This window comes from Borostomias antarcticus, assembly GCF_949987555.1.
Source record: "Borostomias antarcticus genome assembly, chromosome: 18".
Classification (NCBI taxonomy): Eukaryota; Metazoa; Chordata; class Actinopteri; order Stomiiformes; family Stomiidae; genus Borostomias; species Borostomias antarcticus.
This window is the reverse complement of record NC_140251.1, coordinates 15,387,770-15,412,204: the sequence shown is the minus strand read 5'-3', so window position 1 is coordinate 15,412,204 and position 24,435 is coordinate 15,387,770. Positions and strand designations below refer to the sequence as shown.

The window sequence follows — 24,435 nt, the reverse complement described above, 5'->3', positions numbered from 1 at the left end:
AACAGACAAACTTTCACCCAGAGTCAAACTAGCCATACAGGTACTGTCTGACATCTCTCAATAGGGACCGGTTCCCTCGGCCTGTTCATTGAGTTCATTGAGTGCGGTAGGAGCAGATGGACTAGTTAGTGTGGAATTCCTCGGAGGGATTCCTAGGAGAAGGGGTGGCTGAAGACAGTGAGAGAAAGAGAAGAGAAATGTATGGTCTGGTTGTGCCTCAATATGTGAATTCATCTTGTGATCTGTCCAATCCAGAGGATCAACATGTTGTGTGTTAATCCACTGGTTTTAAGATTAGGTTTAGTGGGAATTGCTAAACAGAGAAGTTTGTGGGTGCAGTAAAAAAAAAAAATTTAAAGAGTTTTCACTGTGCAACAACTTACTGTGAATATGTGATAACTTTATATCCACATGATTGTCCTGCCTTGGAAAAGATGGGAGATTATCAGTTATTCACGTGGTGTGTGTGTGTGTCACCTGCATACTGTATCTCAAGTTCCATCTATCAATATAGGAAACACAAAGAAAAATACCTCCCTATATCACACTGGAGTTGAATGTAAACTTTGCCAAAACCTCTCAGAAACAGCTGAGTTGAGCCCATAGGCTCACTGTGCTACATTCCTGTGGGCCCACTCACACTCTGTGCCAACCCAGCACAGTTCTCACCACAAACACGGTTTTCCACTATATGCAGAGAAACTAATTATTAAGGCACTTCACACATGCCCATTAAACCAACAGAGAAAGTCAACAGGAAATACAGTCCTACATAAAACTGCCTCTCCCTCAGGCATCAAGCCTGCCTTAGCCAGAGTGGATCCACATGGACCTTTTCTTGACAGTTTGCATATATTTCAAGCGTTTCACCTGCTGTTTTGTACAGTATCCTGTCCCAACATGCACTCTCACATGCAGCGCCCTCTCTTCTCTTTCCTGTGAATGGAAGACCAGTAGTTTTCAGTAGTAAAAAGGGTTCATAAACTGTGGACCTTGTCCCTCTGAAGAGTAAACTGTACATGATTAACAAGTATTATGACACGTTCAGCACGAAAAAGGCCACAAACTTGCAAAGCCTGCCACCAATATGCAAATGTACCAGTTTTGCTGCAGAAACACTTCCTCAAACAAAGTAGCACATCCATCACAGCACCAAGGCCATACATCACATTGACATGATGGCATGTTACAGACCTTCCCAAATGCACTGTTCTGACACTTAAGAATTATGCTTTTATAAATGCCTTTATTGTATTTTATTTTCTCCTCTTTTTATTCAAGTACATGGATTCTTAGATAACCACCACCTCTGAATCCAGAAAAAAACAATCAGTAGCAATCCTTTTCAGGTACCATAAATTCCCATCCAACAAACATTCCCAGTTTTCCAAATCATTCCCATTCCAATAAGACACAGACCTCTTGTAAACATGATACAAATCAATCATTTCAATTAGAAAAAAAAATCTGGTAGAAAAATATCTTTTCTTTTATAGGTATTTCTCTTCATATGCTTATTTACATGAAGTACCTCACAGTACTGTCTGATTAAAAAATGATGAAAAAGAAAGGGTATTGGCGGAAGGGCTTGGGGGTGGGGAGGATAAAAGGCCTTTGGTTTCAAGAAACAACAAAATAATAAAGCAACAAAAATGTCCATTCACTGTTCCGTGTGTACAGTGTGGTTGTGATTGTGTGTTTTCTCTGGGTCTTATTCTGGGGCGATCTGTAGCCTAGGCTGGGGGGGCCCTCTCTCCTCCACAAGACGGCTGGCGTCAGTCAGAACAACAATCAAGGGAGAGGCTACAATCAGGTACAGATCAGGGTCAAATACTTTCAAATACTTGGGGTGCCTTTGATTTACCTCACACATGACCACGATCCCATGAGCAGCAGTCCCACTCCCGAAGGCTTGTGGAACTGTCCCAGACTCTGTCAGGGAAATCAAACGCACCTCAACTACTTTCCACGTGTCTGGTGATCAGGTGTCAGTCCTGGGGACGGCCGGCCCACAGATGTGGCGGTGGGCGAAGTGGCCGAGGACGATGAGGAGCATCTCCGAGGTGCTGCTCAGCGCCACGATGAAGGGCGCCTGCGAGGCGAAGTCCGCCTCCTGCCGCCGGAACGACAGCTGCATGACGGCCAGCGCCAGGAGGCTGTTCTGGACGCCGATCTCGATGCTGACCGTCTTCCTCTGGGGCGCGGCCAGCCCCGCCACCTTCGCCATCAGCAGCCCCAGCGCCAACCCGAACATGGGCACCGTCACCCCGGCCGCCACGATCTGGGGCTTCACGTCGGCCAAGATGGACGCCCCCATTTGGTAGGCCATGAAGATGCCGCCTACGATGAGAACGAGGCTGAAAGGGCGGATGAGGGCCAGGAGGACCCGGGTGAGACCAGGCAGGCGCAGCTTCACCAGCATGCCCAGGGAGATGGGGATGGCGATGAAGAGGAGCGTGCCCAGGATCTTGACGAAGGGCACGTGGAGCGCGGCGTGTACGCCCAGCAGCCAGCCGTAAAAGGCCGACGACAGCGGCATGGCGGCCGCCGCCACCACCGTGGACAGCAGCGTCATGGAGATGGCGAGCGTCACGTCCCCACCCAGCAGCAGGCTGTAGAGGTAGCCTCCGCCGCCGCCGGGGGCAGAGCAGGTGATGACCAGGCCCAGGGACAGCGTCTTGTGCAGGGAGATGAGCTGGGACAGGCTGTAGGCGTACAGCGGCATGACCAGGAACTGGCCTGCCACGCCCAGGAGAAGGGGCACAGGCCTCTTCACGAGGCTCCGCAACACCTCCACCTCCACCTTGCACCCGAAGGCACACTTGTTGATGAAGATGAGGGGCAGCAAGGCGAACAGCACGGGGTTCTCAGAGAAGTGGGACAGGCCGCCCGACTGGAGGAGCCGAGAGCCCGGGTCATCGCTGGCAGGCGCCACCCTGATGGAGTAGTCCGTCCTCTCCTCAATCAGAACCGGGACAGAATCCTGGGCCGAGTCTTGGTCCAAGTCCAAGAGCTGGATGAGAAGCTGTGCACGACCAGGCAAACCGGACCGTATGCTGATAATGTAACTCTTCACCGGCCCAGCGTGCCCACTGTCGGTAACATTCAGGATGGACAGGACCTCTGGGTCGAGGGACCGTACCTTCACCGTCTGCTTCCAGCTCTCACGGCCCTTCCTGCTTGCGGCGGCGCCCCGGTATTGACTGGAGATTACAATCACGCCCTTAGTGTTTTCGGGAAACTCAAATTCCTGGGAGGAGCCGTCCCCGATTTCAATATAGCTTCTGCTGCTGTCGGCCGTCACGTTTGTATGATTGTTGCTGTTTGTTAGGGACCTGCCCGCCGTCGACCGGTTTGCTCCTCCTGTCATCAAGAGACAACAAAATGCAAATAGCGTCCTCATCGTTTTGACGGACGGGACAGAGGGACACGCGTCTCTACCGCCTGGACCTCCTGATCGGTCTATACCACCGCCCTGGATGCGATTAAACTTCTCCTATCCTCTCTATCTGCGTCGGCAGCCGGTTCCACATTCCGCCTGGTTCCCATTTTGCTCTCTTCTTTATACCGGAACTTAAACATCACCCCACCCTTCCCGATTACAGTGCTTCAGTCCCGTACGAAAATAAATGATATTTATAGCCTATCGTTTTTAAGACAATTTCTCGTTGTCTCCTAAGAAAAAATGTCTGCCTCGGCGAACCGTGGCCTCTCCCGTTATCCGGTTTTATTGTCTCTCCGCTCGATGGCAACTGTCATCCTCGCCGCCGCCGTTAACCTGCTTGCTTCTCCCCTCTCACTCTACCTAACCCATCTCTGATCCAATGAGAAGACGCCAAAGCGTTAACTCTATCCATCCCTCACCAAATAAGCACCAGCGTCACATGAGAAACATCTATTCATGGGGGTGGTCTTGCGGCTGTGCGTCTCTCGTGGTTCAGAGGGAGGGAACACCTCGGCTTCACACGGGGGACCCACACCAGAAATATGCAGGAGGTCGTGCTGACTAACGCAAAATGGAAGACAATAAATAAAATATTCAGTAAATTTATCATTCAGTAAATAATCCTACTGAAGGAATAAAAAATGAAATCTATAGGCCTTGTGTATACACTATAGTATGCAAAAATAAAAACGCAGACTATATTTAGAAGGGTTGTTTTATGGCGTCATTTTGGCCACACACGATTGCTCAATCTATTGTCTCTTTGTTGATGTTACCCTTGAAGAAAATACCCACAAGAAAATCCTGTTCCCTCTTTGTGTGTGTGTGTGTGTGTGTGTGTGTGTGCGCGAGAGAGATAAATAATAGAAGGTAATGTATCCCATGCCAATAAAGCCATTTGAATTTAAAAAATGAATTTAAATTGAAATAGAAGGAGAGAGTCAGGCTAAAGAGAGGGGGGGGGGACCTGGTTTTCATGGGTTGTTCACCAGAGGGGCTGGAAGAGCTCATTTGTCCCAGTTCTAGTTGTTTGATGTCTGGCTGTCTACCCAGACAACACCCCATCTCTGCTGTGCTCTGTTCATAACACTATGGTTGGGTTACATCAGACAGCTGTATGATCTGTGGAGTCTCTGCAATGCCTCAGGGTCAGCAGCATTATTTCACAATCAGTGTATCTTGACCCTTGACCCTGCTGTATATCTGCTGTCCTGGTCAGCCTCAAACACAGTGTAGACCCACAACACACACACACAATATCAGTTCCTTGTCTCTGCCAAGTTATTTGGCTAATAGTGTAGTTTTTACATAACAAACACAATTGTGAAATTTGACACTGGCATTTGTATTGGGGAAACTCCATTCTCTCAGCATAATGAGGCCATATCACTCTCACACACACACACACACACAAGCGCGCGCACACACACACACACACACACACACACAGTGTGAAGGGTGTAGCCTATAGGTAGCATGTGATTTCCATCTTCAGAAAGGTCAGTGAGTGGTTCCTACTTCAGTCAGCATTCTCATCAACTTACCGTCATAGCTCTCAAGTGTCACCACTTTCCAGTGTGTAGGAGTGAGCGGTTATCTGTTGACCTGTGTGGCCTACTTCCTGTCAGGACCATGTTCTCTAGAGACTCGCACTGACTCCCAAAGAAGGGGAGGACAGGGGTGTTCTGTGAAAACATGTCAGTCGACAACCTGCTGGTGTGTGTGTGTGTGTGGAGCTCTGCTGACCTTTAGAGCGGTGGTAATGGCCCGGGGTGTTATTGTTCCGGCTCTGGTACTCAAAGGGAGGGAGATAAGAAAAGAAAATCCCATAGGTCAAATTTCTGCCCAGACCCGTTTTTATTTGTATTTAATCCAATCATGATCAGTGAGAAATGATCGCACAATTCTGCCCGGCAGAAACCCAAAACACAGGAGTTGGATACAGAGACGCAGCGTGGACTTAATGAACTGTAGCCAACATGTCGGTAGAGTGAGAAACCCTCAGCTTATGTACAGTACCTCAGCTTATGTACAGTACACAATCACTTGTAGGGGGAGCACATCCAGTAGGGCCCATTTCTCCAGCATAACCCTTGAGTTCAGAGTCAATGGCAAACCTGAACTAAACAGAAACAGAAGAACAGGTGTACTGCAGCCAGTACAGAAGAAAGTAGAGGCACCTTACTGCTATCTGCCTGAAAATGTCAAACTGCATCTATAAATGCAGGACAAACATGAGTTAACTACAGACAGATCATTTGTATCAGAGGGCTTTTATTTTCACAAGATAAATATACAAAAACAAAAGCACTGCAAAGTTTACATGACTTGGAAGTATAAATAACCCCTTCCCCATGTAGAATGAATGAATGAATGAATGAATGAATGGAAATGTATGAGCTAGGCTGCCCCTACACAGACATCCAGGACCAGCTCCCCTTCCCCCACATCCCAAATACAACCCTTCAATGGGGAAACCCCAAACTGATCCAGGATCAACATCTACGCTTCACCACCAGCCAACTCCGACAAAACAGTCATTCCCCAGAGTGACAATGTGACTATGGCAACCTGATGTTGGAGGCAACACATCGGCTTCACATGTGACAGGTTTCGAGATAGAGGGGTATCCCTGTTGCTATGGCAACACACCACCATGTGTGTGTATGTGCATGTAAATATGTATAGGAGCCAATCCCTACTGCTCTTCCACTGGCTACTGTCATACAGGCACTGAGAGGGGCACCTAGGCAAGCACCTTCATTCCGATAAGGCGATCATGTTCAAAGTTAACGCAGGCATGAATAATCAATACGATTTGAACAAAAAATGAGAACAAAAATAATTGATTTGACTAGTTGAAAAGAATAATGTATGATGGAGGATTGTCCCCTGTTTTATGGAGAAATAACAGCAATGTTGGTGATGGTGATATGGTAATAGTGTTATTATGAAATCTGCTGAGTTTGAAAGGGAAGATAAACTATATTGTGTATGTGTCCTGATTCTCCTCCTACCTCTTGGTGTTGTGTGTGTGTACTGTAAGGTGTGTTAGATCACAGAGTGAAAGAGCTACCGTGGATCAGGTTTCCTGCCACATTCCCTCCCAAGCTCTATGTGACCCTCTGAATCATGTTGGACCTGACTGGCAGCAGACACTCTAAAGACAGTCATCAACTTAGCAAACCGCTCACCCATAAGCGCCAGATAACTAACTCCCCTACTATATATAATGTATATAAAGTCTTTTTTTTATGTCATTCCCATTATAATTTTTGAACATTTTGTAAATGTTTTTGTACACAGGAAAACATACGACCAAACAAGTGTGATCTGCTTATACTGTAGATGTTAGACCGACAAGAAAAACTGACTGGGGGAAGTGGGGGTGTTTCAGGAAGCCCTGAAGAGAAGACGAAGTGAAAAACCACTGTAGGAGGTAAACAGAGAGAAGAGAAAGGCTGCTGTACAACATATGAGATATGGAGAAGGATGGGATTGAGATGTAGGAGGGAGGTAGAACGAGACAGACAGATGGGGGGACAGAGGCCGAAGGTGTGGGAGAGAGAAAAGAGAGAGAGAGAGAGAGAGAGAGAGAGAGATGAGCCATCTCAGGTGTTAGTCTCAGTGCCAGAGTGTGTGAGAGTATGTATAAACAGAACTGGGGATGGAAATCAATAGGCTCATTAGGTTCACACGGTAAGAACAGTTCAATAGAGCCCCCCACCCCCTCCGCGTGCTCCGCCCATCTGCTTCCCAGCAGCCATCAGACGCTCGTGAGCTCGTCCTGGAGACGGCAGAGAGGGCTTCAGTTCCGCAGCGCAGCCAACCTGCCAACACAGGGTTATTTATTTGAGGGAGATAAGTCTGCGTACATGGAAACCTGTTTGTTGTGGCTACCGTTGCCATTGCCAGGAACCAACGTTGTAAACTGCCCCAAGCAATTTGGCTTCATGAATAAACATGTGAAAAGTGAGTATTTTGTCCTCCTTGAATTGAACAACTGAGATGTGCTACCATTGCAATGTTTGCAAGCTTTTTCAACCATTTGAGAATGTGTAATTAAACTGTGCAGCAGTAGTAGCAGAGGTATTTTACCTACCCAACTACCCACCTACCTACCCACCTACCTACCCACCTACCTACCCAACTACCCACCTACCTACCTACCTACCTACCTACCTACCTGCCTACCTGCCTGCCAACCTACCTACCTACCTACCTACCTACCTACCCAACTACCCACCTACCTACCCACCTACCTACCTACCTACCTACCTACCTACCTGCCTACCTACCTACCTACCTGCCTACCTACCTACCTACCTACCTACCTACCTACCCACCTACCTACCTGCCTACCTGCCTGCCAACCTACCTACCTACCTACCTACCTACCTACCTACCTACCTACCTACCTACCTACCTACCCACCTACCTACCTGCCTACCTGCCTGCCAACCTACCTACCTACCTACCTACCTACCTACCTACCTACCTACCTACCTACCTACCTACCTACCTACCTACCAAGGCAGAGCATACCAGTAAAACAGTTTGAACTCTGGATTTATTACAGGAGAGATCAATGTTAGCCTTCAGTGTTCACATGGTTCCCATCCAATACTGCGCACATCAATACCAACTAGCATCTGCATCAGTACTTGGACCAACCCCTCAGACTGGTGCTGTACCTGCGGGAGAGCAGGTCCTCTTTGTCCTGGGCGCGTGAAGCAGAGCTCTCCCCCAGAGAGGAGGCCCCGGCAGGCAGCTGGCTGAGCTGGTCCATCACCTCCAGACCGCTCTCCTCCGCTATCTGGACGATCAGGTCGTCCACCTGGTCCTGGGGTGTGGTCAGCGTGGTGGCCGAGCTCATCGAGTCCTCCATCACCTGTGTGGGCATGGGTGTGTATGGGTAAGGAGTGGGTTGAGTGGATGGATGAGAAAGGAAAAGGTTTAGGTTGGTTCATCGTGAATTATTCGGATCCCACACACACACACACACGATTCTGATGCCCCACTCTGACACTGACACCTCACTCACCGAGGTGTGTACATCCAGATTCTGGACCTGTGTCTCAAACTTGTCCATGACGGCAGACACCTTCTGCAGGTCCATGGAGCCCAGGGCCTTGTCCAGAGCTTTGGTCACCTGGGTCATATTCTTAGTCACCTAAGAACACACGCATGCACAGATTAGAATAATCAGGTGAACTACTGTACATTATATTCTTTATCCAAATCCTGATTTTCTGCTTTCAAAATGACTACTGCTTTTTGAGGAATCCACAAAAACAAAGGCTAGTTGTCCTTCATCTGATGAAATGGATTTAACCCTGTATGTCCGTTTGTGCGTCTGTGGGTGCATGCAGTCGTCCCTCACACATGTAGTATGCCCGTCACACATGTACCGGAGCCGACCACCAGGGGGCGCTCACCACAATTACATTTTCCAATTAACAAGTACATTTGCAATCAGTCGGTCGGGCACGTGAAATAATGCACGCAGAAGTTGAAAATGAAAATGCAATCCCAATTTGCATTTTCAAATTGCATGACAAAATAGAACATTGAATTGCCAATTGAAAAATGCATTGCCATTTGAATAAAGACACTAAAAAACTTCCATACAGGTAAGCATAACTGCATTTGCTTCACGTTGCCAGGACGCAAGCAAAAAACTGACTGGTGCACATTCCATATTTGCCGGATAATTGAGGAGAGTCATTTGTACCATTTTCTGGATTCCAGAATTTAAAGAAAGTGCTCAGGGGCCCTTCTACTTTTCACAGTTAAACACTTAAAATATTTCATATATTCGTTTTTCAAAATAAAATATCACGTTATCTACAAAGTGACTTGAATAGTCAATTAAAATGTAAAAACATAGGTAATATGAATCATGATATTATAAAACCAACCCTCAAACACAGGGCTGAAAATTAACACCTGCCACCGGCCAAATGCAGGTAAAATTTCCAATTGGCGACTTGATTTCAGAAGGCTATCTGAAAAAAATATATACTTGGACGGTAGATTTTTTCATCTACAGTCCCCTTGGCAGGTGACTCACCGTGAGCCAAAAAGTAAATTTTCACCCCTGCTCAAACACCTTTTCACCAAATAAAATCTAAACCAGAAAAGCCCAATCCACTTAGACATTCAACAACTGTACATGGGTGGAGGACAACAGGTTCACTGTGCACTTGTTTGAAAATGAAAACCTTGTTTGTGAAAATGGTAGATACTGGTATGACAGTGCCATCTCATCTCTTAATCTCAGCCTAACTCACCGCTTTCATAGTTACTGCAGTCTGGACCTTAGAGGCCACGGCGTCGACGCGAGATGCCATGCGCAGCCAGTTAAGGCCCTCGTTCTTCTTGCGGATGGCATTTTCTGCATACACTCTGGCACACTCCACGTTCTTCTGCTGCAGAGACTGGTACAGGGAACACAAACAGGGCATGCTCAACATATCACAAAGAACATTTTCAATATAGGACACTAAGGCATGGACTTTATAATTTTCTATTACATTATGAATGAAGCTCAGATTTGTTAAGGTGTGCACACTGTTTTTACACTAGTACAGGACAATGCACCTTTATTTGATACTCCACTGCCCTCTCCTGTTTAATGTCAGATCTCCTCACTTGTATTTCCTTTGTGCTTTCAGTGGCCTCCAGCTCAAGGCATCCATGATATATTTAAACAATTTCCTCCAGTGGATCAATAAAGTATCTATTTATCTAACTCATTCCGTCTTCCACCATCCCCGTACCGAAGAAGCCCAGACCAGCCTGCCTCAATGACTACCCCCCGGTAGCTCTCACCTCCGTGTTGATGAAGTGCTTTGAGAAGCTGGTCAAGACAAGGAACACATCTGCTCCTCACTGGCCAGCACACTAGACCCCCTACAGCTCACATACAGACCCAACAGATCCACAGAGGATGCGATAGCTCACATCCTCCGCACCCCCCTATCCCACCTAGACAAGAGCAAGGGGAGCGTGCCGGATTATGTGAGACTGCTGTTCATTGACTACAGTTCAGCTTTCAACACTTGTATCTATAACCCCACCCAGACTCAACACCAAGCTCAGGGTCCTGGGGAAAAGTGACACCCTCTGCAACTGAATCCTGGACTTCCTGTCAGACAGACCCCAGGTGGTGAAGGTAGGCAACCGCACCTCATCCTCCCTCGCCCTCAACACGGGAGCCCCCCAGGGCTGTGTGCTGTCCCCACTACTGAACTCCCTGTACACGCACGACTGTACAGGAACCTTCACCAGATCACCAAGGACCTGACATGGTCAACACACACAGACACTGTGGTGAGGAAAGCACGTCAGAGACTGCACCACCTCAGACAACTGAGGAAATTCAGAGCGTCCCAACAGATCCGACGGAGCTTCTACTCATCCACGATCGAGAGCATCCTGACTGGGAATATCACCACCTGGTACGGGAACAGCAGCTCTCAGGATCGCAAGGCCCTACAGAGAGTGGTACGGTCAGCTGAAGGTACCGTAGAGGGGCCACTCCCTCACTGTGAGGACATCTACTCCAGAAGATGCAATACCAAGGCCAACAGGATCCTGAAAGACCCCAGCCACCCAGGCAACAGACTTCTCTCTGCTACGGTCAGGGAAAAGATAACGCACTCACATGGCGAGCACGGAGAGACTAAGGAAGAGCTTCTTTCCACAAGCCATCCAGCACCTGAATGACTATCTACCATAGAGTACCACTATGCCCACAGGATCAGAATATCTAGTGTATAACATAACCGCATGCAATGCAAATGTCAATACACCTCACCCCCACACGGGATTATTTATTATAGCTATTATCATGTACATAACACACCCAGACCACCCCCGGTTATTTATTTATTTATTTATTTATTTATATCCATATATAGCACGTACATAACCCATCAAGACCGGTATCTTTTTTATCTTACCCTTATCTTTATACTGTATATAAATGGTACTTATTGTGTAATTTGTAAATTTGAGTATTGGAGTTCATCTGTATTGAGCATAATCAATACAATTAATCAAGAGTCAGCAGCAACATTTCACTGTTACTCTACACTGTACATTAGATGTGACAATTAAGGAATCTTGAATCCCAGCCACACCCTGATCACACCCCAGTGGTTGGGGTTTCACCAACAACCCTGGCTATAGTGTTACATTCCCAGCTACAGCACAGCCAACACTGTCCCTCCCCAGTGAGCAAAAACACGTCTAAAAGACGTCTTTTAGGTCTTTTTCGGACGTCAAAAGACATCCAATTAGGAGCCAGAATGAACGTTTTTTTAGACGTTCAGATATTGAACCCGTTCTGCACGTCCACAGACGTCTTAGAGGGGTCCAAGCCAGACGTGTGAATATTGAGGGGTCCAGCAGACGTACAAATGGGGTTCTGGACCGACGGACGTTATTAAGACATGATCTGAACGTCTCCCTGACGTTGTGTGTTTGCTGGGTCTACTCACCTTTTTAACCTTAGCCTGTTCTGTTTTCGAGTCCTTTTCTGCTTTCTTTGCCAGTCTCTCGAGCTGTTTCGCTGTGAACTGTAGGAGAGAGTAACAGAAATGAGATGTTCTGGACCATGTTAAGGCAAACTCCAGGAAATAACACATCCATCATTTTCAAGGTTACCTACCTTCAGCTGGAAGAGTGTGTCTGTGGGGAGGAGGAGAAGATGGGGTGAACAGAGGCGTGTCACACAGTTTGATTTGATTTGATTCACTTGATTTATCCCGAAGGAAATTCAAATGCCACGTAGCTCATAAAACAGCCATAAAAACAACACAAGACAACAATGCACACATATAGAAACATACAAGATAAGGACAGAGCAAAAACATCAGACATGTTTATGACACGCACAGATATGACAGTTACATCAATCAATGATCTGTTTCAAACGGATCACTGTTAAATAACTAATATAAGACTAGCACTAACGTGATGTCAGATCACATGTTACACTTTAGCTAGGTTAGTTAACCCTAGCAGCCTAGGCCTACTGGGTTGGGACGTTAGCTAGTTTAACGTGAGCTAGATTAGCTGAACTAGTTCAAGGCATTTCGGTAGTACGTTAATGGAATTAACTTCTCCATAGGGCAGTGAGCACACAAAATATACAAAAACGTAAAAGTGTAAAAGGTATATAATGTTAGTTATACAGTAATTAGAGAGTAACGTTAGCTGGCCGCTAGTACAGATAAACTGGGTTAAACTTGACAATTTCATCGAATGACTCGTTGATCATCGCTTACCGTCCATGTCTCCGTGTCGTTAGACTAACTTAATCAAGCACAATATCTGTCAGATTGCCAATGAGCTAATTTCTATATTTGTTTTGATTTTCCGTGTTTGAGATTCATATCCTGGTTGTTGTTCTTCTTCTTCTCTCAGTTTAAGAGTCGTGAACCAGCGTGAGGTGCTCACAGCGCCACCTACCGTACGAGTGTGCAACAACATGGATTTCCTGATTCTGAACAGTCACGTGAGAGAGGTTTACCGTGTTAATGAAGTTCTGCAGGAAGCCGCCATATTGGAGGTCATCTGACGATCCGTATCGTAAAAAATTAAGTTAACCCCTTGTCACCCACTCATTTACGGTAATGAGTTGGTAAAACTGATTATGTATGTGGCAGGATGTTCTCTCATTGGACAGAGAAAAATAAATGGGAGAGACATGAGAAAGATTAAGAGAGGGAGAGAGGGAGAGAGGGAGAGAGAGAGAGAAATAAATAGAGTGACAGACAGCAGGAGGGAGAGAGTGGTTGTGACAAGGAGGCACTAAGCATGTGCGAGTCTCTCTATTGAGATTCCCAGAGAGGGAGAGGGGAGAGAGGAGAGAGGACACTAGGCTACACGCCCCCACACACTAGCATGGAGATCTGGGCAGTGCTGACCACGGTCTGATGGGGTCTGCAGCGAGCCAGCAAACAGACACAGGTAAGCAAATAAAACTGTGGAATTACTGTGATGTCAATAGATACAGGTAAGCAAATAAAACTGTGGAATTACTGTGATGTCAATAGACACAGGTAAGCAAATAAAACTGTGGAATTACTGTGATGTCAAATTAAGCTGTCAAAATAACAATGATCACATAGCCCATACCTCTTCATGCTAAAATATTGTTTTCATTCTGCATAGCCTAATCATGTTGTAGTGTATGTCAGTGTACACTATGTCTGATTCACAAGAGCATACACAGGACAGCAATAAGTATAGTATATTGGTCTATCTTGTACAATGTCCATAATATTTCCCTTTTTGTCATTAACAATAATTTAGTTTGCCATGTGTCATAAAACCAAACGCGTTTACACACATTAACAGTACTATGTTTTTGTCAGGCACAAATTATTATATTCAATCTTTACTTTTCCAAATTTAGTGCAAATGAGATGAAAATATGTGTAGTAAGAGTGATATCTGTCCAAAATAAGCTAGAATAAGCTAGAGTAGGCTACATATCTGCAGACGTGTGGAGGCTTTATCTGTGAATGGTTCTCTCAGCCAACAGAAGGAGTTCAGAGAGTTTCCATACTGGCTCTATGCCATGGCTCTAACACTGTTAGGGAATGAGCCCAATCCAATTTGCTTGAAAGAGTATACCCAGGAACCAGACAGACCCAGGAACCAGACAGAACCAGGAACCAGACAGAACCAGGACATGAATGGACACCTACAGTACCGTATACAAAAATAATCCTGGAACCTCATATGATTTGTGTACGTGCTTCCTGTCTTCACATATGATATGACAGTCAAGTCAAAAGCAAATACGCCGCTCCATGAGGTCTAAGATGTCATGTGGTTTTAATAGTACGCCATGTTCTCTTTAGGTTTAATGGTAGATATTTTGCTATTGAAAAACAGTGATACTTGCTTATCTGACCTTGCCCCCCCCCCCCATTGATGATATTAAAACCCTCCCCACCTGCTTGTGTTAAAGCATCACCCTCCAAGCCAGCGGAGTCCACTAGTGAGACCTCCTCGGCCGGTGACCCTCCACCCAAGCCCCCCAACATCATCATCACCGGCCCATCCCGAGAGGACCTCAACGCTCCTCAACCCACCATTACCATAGCTGATGCTGTCAAAGAGAGGAGGCCCAGCTCAACGCCCATAGTTGTTGGTCGTAAACCCTTCCTCAGCAAAGCCTAGATATCTTTGTTAAGGTATCATGGTCAGTGCAAAGAAATGTTATAACTCAATATGGAGATCATAGCTCCATACCCCAATAGCGAAGCCTTTCATCTATCTATCTAGCTCCTATAGGTAAAAGGTCTGGTCATCATTATACAGAAACTGCTTAGTGAGCTCTCATACAGTATATGTCTCCAAAAGGGACCATTTTATTACAAAGTATGTATGCTGTGTTTATATCATGATGTTGATGATGAACATGATGTTTCTCTTCCTGATCTGAGGATCAGCCGCTCTCTATGGGCCAACTCTGTTCACCACGGTGCCACTGCTCGAACTCCGGGAAAACACGTGGTTGGCCACCCATATGACAATATTCTACGCGTGTGTTTGGCAAGAATATTTCCAGCTCTCCGCTATTTATATTTTCCCTCTTTATAGTGAAGTGGAAAGTGCATTTAAAGCACTCTTTTGTTAATACGCTTAGGCTCCCAAGGTGTCCAAACAACGTACGAGATGGACACCGCCTCCGGTGATACAGAACCGGACCCCATCAAGCTGAAGTCGATCAAGAACAAGAGAACGATCACAGTCCCGCAGAAAGACAGGGTGAGCAACACTAGATAGGATCCAACTATCTTACTTTAGTTACCCATTCCTCACATTACTTTGTGTGACGTGGTATGTCACTGCCGGGGTCACAAGTCTAATTAGCTTCATAAGTTGATGAGGTTGCATGTCAGACAAAAGGGCGATGGGCGTCATGGGTATACCCTAGTAATGTCCCCATCTTGTGCACTCCCCATTTTAATAGCACTGGATTCAAGGGATTAATTGGTGCCAAGAGTTAATCATCTCACCTGGGATATGTTTTTGGAGCGCAGTATGCGTGCATCTTTAGCTGTCCCTCTTCCCAGCAGACTACAATTTCAGAAGGCATTGCCTAAAATCATTGTAGCCTACTCACATAATGTACAAATCTAAATGGCTATACACAATAATCATATGTTTCAGTTTGGGAACTGTAGAAGCGTGAAGGAATTTGAGAAACTGAACCGAATTGGGGAAGGAACATATGGAATCGTGTGTAAGTTGTCCTAATTATTCCTCATATCAAGCAATTTACAGCAACTATCCCCCAGCACATAGTCATCTTTAATGACAGCGAGCTATCTGATAGATCCATGGCCTCTTCATTTGTACATTATGTGTGTGTGTGTGTCCTGTTTGCAGACAGGGCCCGAGACACCAAGTCGGATGAGATTGTGGCTTTGAAGAAGGTCCGGATGGACAAGGAGAAAGATGGTAGGAAAATTCTGGCAGCTTGAGTGTCAGTCAACCGTGAAATGAGACTCTGTACAGTGTGCATTCATCGGACTGCTACAGTATGGGTTTGTGTTGGCTCTGTCTGTCTGACTATCGTCTGATTTGATGTCCTCTGTTTGATTGGTCGGTTTCTAGGGATCCCCATCAGCAGTCTCAGGGAGATCACGCTGCTGCTGCGACTCAGACACTCCAACATCGTAGAGTTGAAGGAGGTCGTGGTAGGAAGCCACCTGGAGAGGTAGGAGCAGCACACACACACAAACACACACACACACACACACACACACACTGGTATACTAATGTCTCTCATTATGTATCTCACTTCCTGGAGTTGTCTCCCAGATTGATGAGGCTGGCCCTGCACAGCGCCCCTCCCTGCTGAGGGCATGTCAGGGCCTCCCTCTTCTCTGCCTTCAGGGAGATGACCTCCTTCCCCTGGGCAGAGGGCACTTCTATTTCCTGGCCAGCTGCCCCCCCCCCCCCCCCGCCCCCTCCACGGCACTCCTAGAGACTTCCAGCATCCGGGCTTCAAAGAGTTGAACCCCTGCCTCTGCACTCTTCTGGCCTGGCAGAGCCAGGGCAGCGCCGGCCTGCCCCTTTGCCTCCCACTCTCTCACCCCGACTTCCAGGCCCTCCTCCCAGCCTGCTTTGGTGTCCACCAGGGCGGTCTTTACCTGCAGAGACTCCTGCGCTGCCTGGATCTTGGCCGCCTGAGAGGCCATCTCCAGGTCCCCCAGAGCCAACCTGCTGACCACCCCCTCCAGCTCATCCTGGTGGCTCTGCACCAGGAGTTCAGCCTAGGCCTTCACCATGCTGTTAGCCGCACACCGAGCGGCCAGGGTGGCGAGGTTTGCCCTCCACTCCTCCTCCGCCACCTCCTGCTCCAGGAGACTCTTAGAGAGCTCCCTTTCCTTCTCCAGCTGCTCCAGGAGCTCTCTCTCCCTCCTGTCAGCCCTAACGGCCATCTCCTGCTCCTTGGCCTGTCTCCGTCAGAGGACACTTCTCAGTCTATACTACACCTATATCCTCTGTCTCAGTCAGAGGACACTTCTCAGTCTATACCACACCTATATCCTCTGTCTCAGTCAGAGGACACTTCTCAGTCTATACCACACCTATATCCTCTGTCTCAGTCAGGGGACACTTCTCAGTCTATACCACACCTATATCCTCTGTCTCAGTTGGGACACTTCTCAGTCTATACCACACCTATATCCTCTGTCTCCGTCAGGGGACACTTCTCAGTCTATACCACACCTATATCCTCTGTCTCAGTCAGGGGACACTTCTCAGTCTATACCACACCTATATCCTCTGTCTCAGTCAGGGGACACTTCTCAGTCTATACCACACCTATATCCTATGTCTCCGTCAGGGGACACTTCTCAGTCTATACCACCACACCTATATCCTATGTCTCAGTCAGGGGACACTTCTCAGTCTATGCTACACCGGTTCTGCTCTTTTATCAATTGAACATTATTTACAGTTGTGGTCAAAAGTGTACATACACTTGTAAAGAACATGTATGTCATGGCAGTCTTGAGTTTCCAATAATTTTTACAACCCTTATTTTTCTGTGATAGAGTGATTGGAGCACATACTTCTTTGTCACAAAAAATCATGAAGATTGGTTCTTTTATGAATTTAATATGGGTCTTCTGAAAATATGACCAAAGCTGCTGGGTCAAAAATATACATAAGGCAATGCTAGTATTTGGCTACAGGTCTCTAGGTCATTTTCACCTCAATTAGGCGCTGTTGGTAGCCATCCACAAGCTTCTGGTTGAATCTTTGACCACTCCTCTTTACAAAATTGGTGCAGTTCAGCTCAATTAGTTGGCTTTCTGACATGGACTTATTTCTTCAGCACATGTTCTTGATAGGGTTTAAGTCAGGACTTTGGGAAGGCCATTCTAAAACCTTAAAGGGGGTAGTGTGCTATTTTTGACATTTAGCCCTATTTGTGGTCTGTCTACCATGAACCAGAAACATAGAGACCATAATTTCACTGATCGTTCCAGTATTGTGCTAGCTGCAGTTTTTATGCAGGCTCTCACTGGGCTACAATGGAAGTCAATGGGGCATACGTAAATGTGTTGGAAAAACTATGATATAGTGGTTTTCCGAGACGAGAAGCACAGGTTGTAATCTTACCAGTCTCAGTATGCTCTCCTGTGAAATGTATCGTAATCCAAATATTTTTACATGTTTGGCATGGCTTAGACATGGGTTAGGCATTCCCCTGGCGCTTGTTTTCACTGTTCCCACAGATGACTATGTGCAAGTCATGCCAATCACCTAAAAATATTTGGACTGGGATACATTTCACAGCAATAATACCCAATTTCCCCACACAGAGATTTAGTAGTACAGTATCTAATACACCAAGTCATGAAACTGGCATTTCTACATTTGTCTCAATTTCATTTCAGTGCTTTAGTGGACAAGAAAATACTTCTAATATTGCCTCTCTCTCTCCCCCCACCTCTCTGTATCTCTCTCTCTAACCCACCCTCTCTCTCTCCCCCCACCTCTCTGTATCTCTCTCTCTAACCCACCCTCTCTCTCTCCCCCCACCTCTCTGTATCTCTCTCTCTAACCCACCCTCTCTCTCTCCCCCCACCTCTCTGTATCTCTCTCTCTAACCCACCCTCTCTCTCTCCCCCCACCTCTGTATCTCTCTCTCTAACCCACCCTCTCTCTCTCCCCCCACCTCTCTGTATCTCTCTCTCTAACCCACCCTCTCTCTCTCCCCCCACCTCTCTGTATCTCTCTCTCTAACCCACCCTCTCTCTCTCCCCCCACCTCTGTATCTCTCTCTCTAACCCACCCTCTCTCTCTCCCCCCACCTCTCTGTATCTCTCTCTCTAACCCACCCTCTCTCTCTCTCCCCCCACTTCTCTGTATCTCTCTCTAACCCACCCTCTCTCTCTCCCCCCACCTCTCTGTATCTCTCTCTCTCTCCCCCCACCTCTCTGTATCTCTCTCTCTAACCCACCCTCTCTCTCTCTCTGTCCAGCCTGTTCCTGGTGATGAGTTACTGTGAGCAGGACCTGGCCAGCCTCCTGGAGAACATGCAGACTCCATTCTCAGAGGCCCAGGTTGGTAGCACTGCTCAGCATGACTGTACACTCTTAAAGGGGTAGTGTATATAGCACCATTTGTAACAATAGAAAGGTCTCTGAAAAAAGCTTCCATATACATGTAGAACCTTTACCAGGTTGTTCATCTTCCACATAGAACCTTTTTTCAGTACAGCACCTTTTTAGGTCAGATAGAATCTTTCTGTAGCCATAGGTAGTACTGTAGGTGTATGCAAGCCTGTACGTTAGCCTCTAATGTCCTAATGCTAGCCTCTAATGTCCTAACACTGGCCTCTAATGTCCTAACGCTAGCCTCTAATGTCCTAACACTAGCCTCTAATGTCCTAACACCAGCCTCTAATGTCCTAACACTAGCCTCTAATGTCCTAACACTAGCCTCTAATGTCCTAACGCTAGCCTCTAATGTCCCAACACTAGCCTCTAATGTCCTAACACTAGCCTCTAATGTCCAAGTGTGTTCTGTGCCCATGTATTGTAGTTTGTTTTACTTTGTCTTAATGTTATTGTGATAATTTATTTGTGTTACATTATGGAGAATGTGACTACTGTTGGGGTCTACGGATGGAATATAGCCTTGTGCTAAATCAGGCTTTTTTTTTTTACACATTGTCGTGTATAGATGTTTTTAATGCATCCATTTGTCCCGTCAAAATAAACAAATAAATGAAAATAAACGTACGTAGCCATAGGCCAGCCTGTCTGTAGGTGTATGGAAGCCTGTCTGTGAGCGTGTGTTGTTACTAGTCATGTCCGCTTCTGTCCCTCAGGTGAAGTGTATTGTTCTGCAGTTGCTGAGAGGCCTGGACTATCTGCACCTCAACTTCATCCTGCACAGGTCCTAACAACACACCGCAGTCATAGAATAGGAGAGAAGAGAGAAGGATTAGGATTGTAATGCTTAAGATTGTGATTAGGATTATAGTTGTTATATATCCTATTGGGCCATGTCATGTACAATACAGTCTTGCCGCTATACATTCTACAGTCGTAGACTCTTCAGAGGAGATCCAGATTAGGAGGATGTACTGTACTGCTGGGAGACAGTATCAGTAACACACGTGAGGCTCTGAGATTGTTTGTCACGTCCGCTTGGCACAGGGATCTGAAGGTGTCCAATCTGCTAATGACTGACAAGGGCTGTGTGAAGATAGGTGAGTCATCATCATCACATTATAGTGGATTAACCCTTGTGTGCTGCAATGTGCTTGGGCCAAGGAGGCTCTCTGGATATTCTCTATATTTAGACAAATATACAGCATGAACTCATTTAGATGTTTACCTTTAATTGAAGAATGGAAGGTACATGAACTCTCACGATAACAATGTACTTTACAATTCCTTTGTGTGTGGTATTATGTACTCCAACGATTCAGGTAGATTTGTTAACTGACATGAGATGCCTACTGCCAGTTATTTCCCTTCATTTTCCACATGTTTTGTGTATGACCAATACACAAATTGGTGTCGGGGGTTACATCAGGCTAATGGCATCTTCCGTCCCTCCCCTCCCCCTAGCGGACTTTGGTTTGGCCCGAGTCTACGGCGTGCCCCTCCAGCCCATGACCCCCAAGGTAGTGACGTTATGGTGAGTCTGTTCTCATCTCTCCCTCTGACACTTGGCTCTAATCCTTCCTGTAATCCTAATTAATTACTCTCTCTCTCTGTCCTTCTCTCTCTTCTCTTGCTCTCTGTCTCCCCCTCTCTCTCTTGCTCTCTCTCGCTTCTCTCACTCTGTCTCTTCTCCCCCCCTGTGTCCAGGTACAGGGCACCAGAGCTGCTCCTGGGGACCAAGACCCAGACCACAGCCCTGGACATGTGGTGAGGATCTCCAAGGTCCTTTTAAACAGGACTGGCGTCCGAGGGAGGCACTGTACAGTTGCTGACCTACAAATGGACCCGCTGGTCCAAGCTCATACTGGGACCCATAGCGTTAACCTTTGGTTCTGCTGCTCCAAACACATACGCATGAAGTTACATCTGTTTTTAAGGATAAGCAGTGATTAGGCCCATTGCTCCAAAACAAACCTCCCCTCTACCTCACACCCTCCATTGCAGCGTCAAGCCACGATCACCTAGAGGTCTATAACAAGCAGTGTCAACCAAGTATTCAGATGGGGCCCATCTGAATGTCAACATTAGATATACATACAGTAGACAGATATACATAGACAGAGAGGGAGAGTATCCTTTTTCTGATCAATCTCAGGGTTTACTTTATGTACCCTGTGTGTGTTTGTGTGTGTGACAGTATTGGGTGTTCCTCTCCAGGGCAGTGGGGTGCATCCTGGCAGAGCTGCTGGCCCACAAGCCCCTGCTTCCTGGCAGCTCCGAGATCCAACAGGTTGACCTTGTCGTTCAGCTGCTGGGCACACCCAATGAGAACATCTGGCCAGTAAGATGTCTTTCTGTATTTCTCTCTTCCTCTGTATCTCTCTCACTCACCCGTGCGCACACACACACACACACGTGCGCACACACACACACACAGTACATGCATAAGGCCCAGAGGTTTGAAAGTGATCAGATTTTGCCAATCGGATTGGATCAAATCCTACAAATGGGTTCAAAACCAAACAAAACAGGATTGGGAATCCAGTCAGATCAGTTAATTGAATCCTAGCTTTTATTTGGATCAAATCTTCAGAACACATAGTTGAAAACTTTAATATAGGATTGGGATCATTTTGATCCCAAAAAAAATCTGAATTACCTTGATCCCAGTAGAAGGGTGGATTTAGAGTGGATTACCCAACAAAATATAGTACACAATTCATTTCAAAATCACGATTGTAAATTAAAATAATACTTATGACATTCATATATATATAATTTATGAAATAACAAAACATTTACAGTGGCTTTTAGCCTACCTCTCAGAACAGTGCATTGAATCAAATATGTTTATAATCACAAGATTATCTCTACAAATATATCAATCATATATATTACATTTTGAATCATCAAACAATTATCTAAAAATAATAGGCACTAGTCCATATGTGATAAACATCTAAAGTAATTATTAAGTAGGCCCTAGTTATTGACAATTGTATCTCTCATTGTAAGTCTCATTAAGCCTAGAGAGAAAAATCAGCAGGCGGCCCTGATAAAGCGCTGATTATCAAGATCAGGTAGGGCTAATCTTGAAAAGTTGAATCTGAAGGTGATCCTATGCTCAATTGCTTTGAAATACCGGGACAAGAGTTGTCTGATCCTGGATCACAAAATATGGGATTTCAAAATCGAAGTTTTGAACTCGTGGCCCCTGGGCCCAGGGGGAAGTTGTCTGTCTTCTACTGCATGCCTCCATCCTGTGCCATGTCTCCTGTGTCTCAGGGCTTCACTTGCCTCCCTCTGGTTGGCCAGTACAGTCTGAGGAAGCAGCCCTACAACAACCTGAAGAACAAGTTCACCTGGCTGTCTGACGCCGGCCTGCGCCTCCTCAACCTGCTCTTCATGTACAACCCCCAGCGCAGGTACCGCCCACCGCACTGGGGACAAGCAACTGTTGACCCTGCTACTGACCTAGTTACTGACCCTGCTACTGACCCTGCTACTGACCTATTGCCCATATCACATGGAAATTCCTCCTGTGATGCCAGCAATACATTCTACAAAGAGCTGGGGCAGACATACAGCAGGTTAACACCAAACACAAGATTCAACCAGGGGATATGAATGGTGAGACGTTGTCCTTGTCTCCCCCCAGGGCCACAGCTAAGGACAGTCTGGACAGCTCCTACTTCAAGGAGAAACCTCTGCGTGAGTATAGGGGTCCGGGTTATGGAGGGTATACCTCTGCGTGAGTATATCCAAGAGGACCAAGAGGACTATGTTGTTTCTGGGCTATGTTGAAGAGTGTCAATGGCCTCCTGTCTTTCTCTTCTCTCTGTAGCGTGTGAACCTGAACTGATGCCCACCTTCCCCCACCACCGCAACAAAAGAGCCGCCCCTCCTATAGACAGCCAATCGAAACGCAGCAAAATGTGACCACGACACAGGAACACGTGACGGAAATCGGAATTCCAAATTCTGGAATTCTGCACGACAGTGACATTCTCCCAGATGTTATATGGACGTGTACATAGTGTGAGACGGATGGCCATAAAGCATCTTATAGTAAGCTGTATATTATTCCCCTGCTCTGCCTTGCAGCGTGGGTTGCTTCCCAGCTTGATGGCTGCGATGTTGCAGTTTTATCCACGGCGTGAATCTGAAGCTCCCTCAGATTGATTTAAAGTTCAGTCGAACACCGTTCTTGAGGGGTCATTTTGCTGACGAATTTTCCGTTTCGACCAGTTTGTGGATGAGTGATGAAACATCCTGCTACCTCTCCTCCGTGTTTTCTATTGTTTGTGAATGGATCATTGCAAGCCAAGAAAGACGGATGTAAGGCAGGATGTTCTATGCTGTGATCATGTACATATAGTTGTTTTTTATCTCTTTAAATGATCAAAGATACTGAAGCTTTGTGTTTAGTTGGAATAAAGAGCTTTTCCAAATGCTTGTGCGTGTGGAATAAATTGCAAATGTATGTAGGAGTGCAGCCTGAAATTACGGTAGAGCATTAGGGCCAACAGCAGTTTTTTTTTTAATCTTCTGAGTTTAAAGTCAGAAATTCTGAGTTTTTTCTCAGAAGTTATTTCTGACTTTTTTTCTCAGAAATTCTGACTTTAAACTCAGAAGCTTAAAAAAATAATAAACTCAGTTGTTAATTATTAGTTGTAATACTGTTTGTACTGTAGACTGCGAAATAGTCTTTAGACTTTGGAAATGTCCTTCAGATATATACACATACACAGCTGCACCAACACTCGCAATGTAGTAGTAATGGCCCCCGGGTGATTACTGTTTTTTTGCTTCCCTCTGGAATATGTAGGGGTGGGATGTCTGCCCACCTCCCTTGTTCTCTGTAAAGCGCATTGTGTTGCCTCTGGGTATGAAATGCGCTATACAAATAAAGCTTTGATTGATTGATAGAGGATGTAGTAATAGAACCATGCGTGGACAAGTAGCGACGTTAAGCCCCAGACGCACTGGAAGAGTCTGACGCTAGCGTTTTGAAGTACACCAATTGTTTTAAATGGCCGATCACCAAAAGCGTTTTGAGGCGAGTCAAACTGCCTTGACGCTTCTACTCCCAACTTGTTTACATTTTGGAGCGTCAAATGGAGACTAATCAGTCTAAATTAAATCAGCTCCCTATCAAAGCTGACGCCTGCAGTGCGCCATAGGAGCGTCAAATGAGGCAAGTCAAATGAAGCGTGTCAATTGACTCTTCCAGTGTAGCTACGTTCGCGATACCACGTGTGGACAAGTAGCGACGTTAGCTACGTTCACAATACCACACGTGGACAAGTAGCGACGTTCGTC

The 24,435-nt window shown here is 46.1% G+C and overlaps 3 protein-coding genes across 4 annotated transcripts in view; 1 reads left to right on the top strand and 2 right to left on the bottom strand.

The window, feature by feature from the left end:
* slc10a3 (solute carrier family 10 member 3) overlaps positions 1 to 3,718 on the bottom strand; it is a 3,830-nt gene extending 112 nt beyond the window's left edge. Inside the window, exon 1 of the mRNA XM_084453108.1 lies at positions 1,865 to 3,718. Within this exon, the coding sequence (XP_084309234.1) occupies positions 1,982 to 3,403 (1,422 nt within the window). The 5' untranslated portion in view covers positions 3,404 to 3,718 and the 3' untranslated portion in view covers positions 1,865 to 1,981. The remainder of the gene's footprint in view (positions 1 to 1,864) is intronic.
* Positions 3,719 to 5,708: 1,990 nt separating this feature from the next.
* Positions 5,709 to 12,882, bottom strand: chmp1a (charged multivesicular body protein 1A). Of its 2 annotated transcripts, none has more exons than XM_084452536.1 (7): positions 12,742 to 12,882; positions 12,123 to 12,142; positions 11,953 to 12,030; positions 9,739 to 9,885; positions 8,490 to 8,618; positions 8,120 to 8,336; positions 5,709 to 7,275 (listed from the first exon to the last, which is right to left on the bottom strand). In XM_084452536.1, the coding sequence occupies exons 1-7, from the start codon at positions 12,746 to 12,748 to the stop codon at positions 7,070 to 7,072; spliced, it is 804 nt and encodes a 267-aa protein (XP_084308662.1). In that variant the 5' UTR covers positions 12,749 to 12,882; the 3' UTR covers positions 5,709 to 7,069. The 2 variants fall into 2 exon arrangements, with proteins under 2 accessions (XP_084308662.1, XP_084308663.1); XM_084452537.1 differs by having other exon boundaries at positions 7,135 to 7,275; positions 8,140 to 8,336.
* Positions 12,883 to 15,029: 2,147 nt separating this feature from the next.
* On the top strand, positions 15,030 to 23,464 carry cdk10 (cyclin dependent kinase 10). The gene is made up of 13 exons (XM_084453010.1): positions 15,030 to 15,238; positions 15,644 to 15,716; positions 15,863 to 15,934; positions 16,091 to 16,193; positions 18,978 to 19,059; positions 19,830 to 19,897; positions 20,161 to 20,213; positions 20,578 to 20,647; positions 20,821 to 20,880; positions 21,331 to 21,454; positions 22,399 to 22,538; positions 22,772 to 22,824; positions 22,958 to 23,464. The coding sequence occupies exons 1-13, from the start codon at positions 15,146 to 15,148 to the stop codon at positions 23,050 to 23,052; spliced, it is 1,086 nt and encodes a 361-aa protein (XP_084309136.1). The 5' UTR covers positions 15,030 to 15,145; the 3' UTR covers positions 23,053 to 23,464.
* Positions 23,465 to 24,435: the final 971 nt, after the last annotated feature.

Bases quoted from the DNA above. Each gene is read 5' to 3' on its own strand.
- chmp1a (XM_084452536.1), bottom strand. The intron at 12,031-12,122 runs GTAGGTAACCTT...TCTCTCCTACAG, and splicing joins ACACACTCTTCCAGCTGAAG to TTCACAGCGAAACAGCTCGA. The intron at 8,619-9,738 runs GTGAGTTAGGCT...GTGTGTTCTTAG, and splicing joins CTGCAGTAACTATGAAAGCG to GTGACTAAGAATATGACCCA.
- cdk10 (XM_084453010.1), top strand. From the start codon at position 15,146: ATGGACACCGCCTCCGGTGATACAGAACCGGACCCCATCAAGCTGAAG. The intron at 15,935-16,090 runs GTAGGAAAATTC...GTCGGTTTCTAG, and splicing joins GATGGACAAGGAGAAAGATG to GGATCCCCATCAGCAGTCTC. The intron at 19,060-19,829 runs GTTGGTAGCACT...TCTGTCCCTCAG, and splicing joins CTCCATTCTCAGAGGCCCAG to GTGAAGTGTATTGTTCTGCA.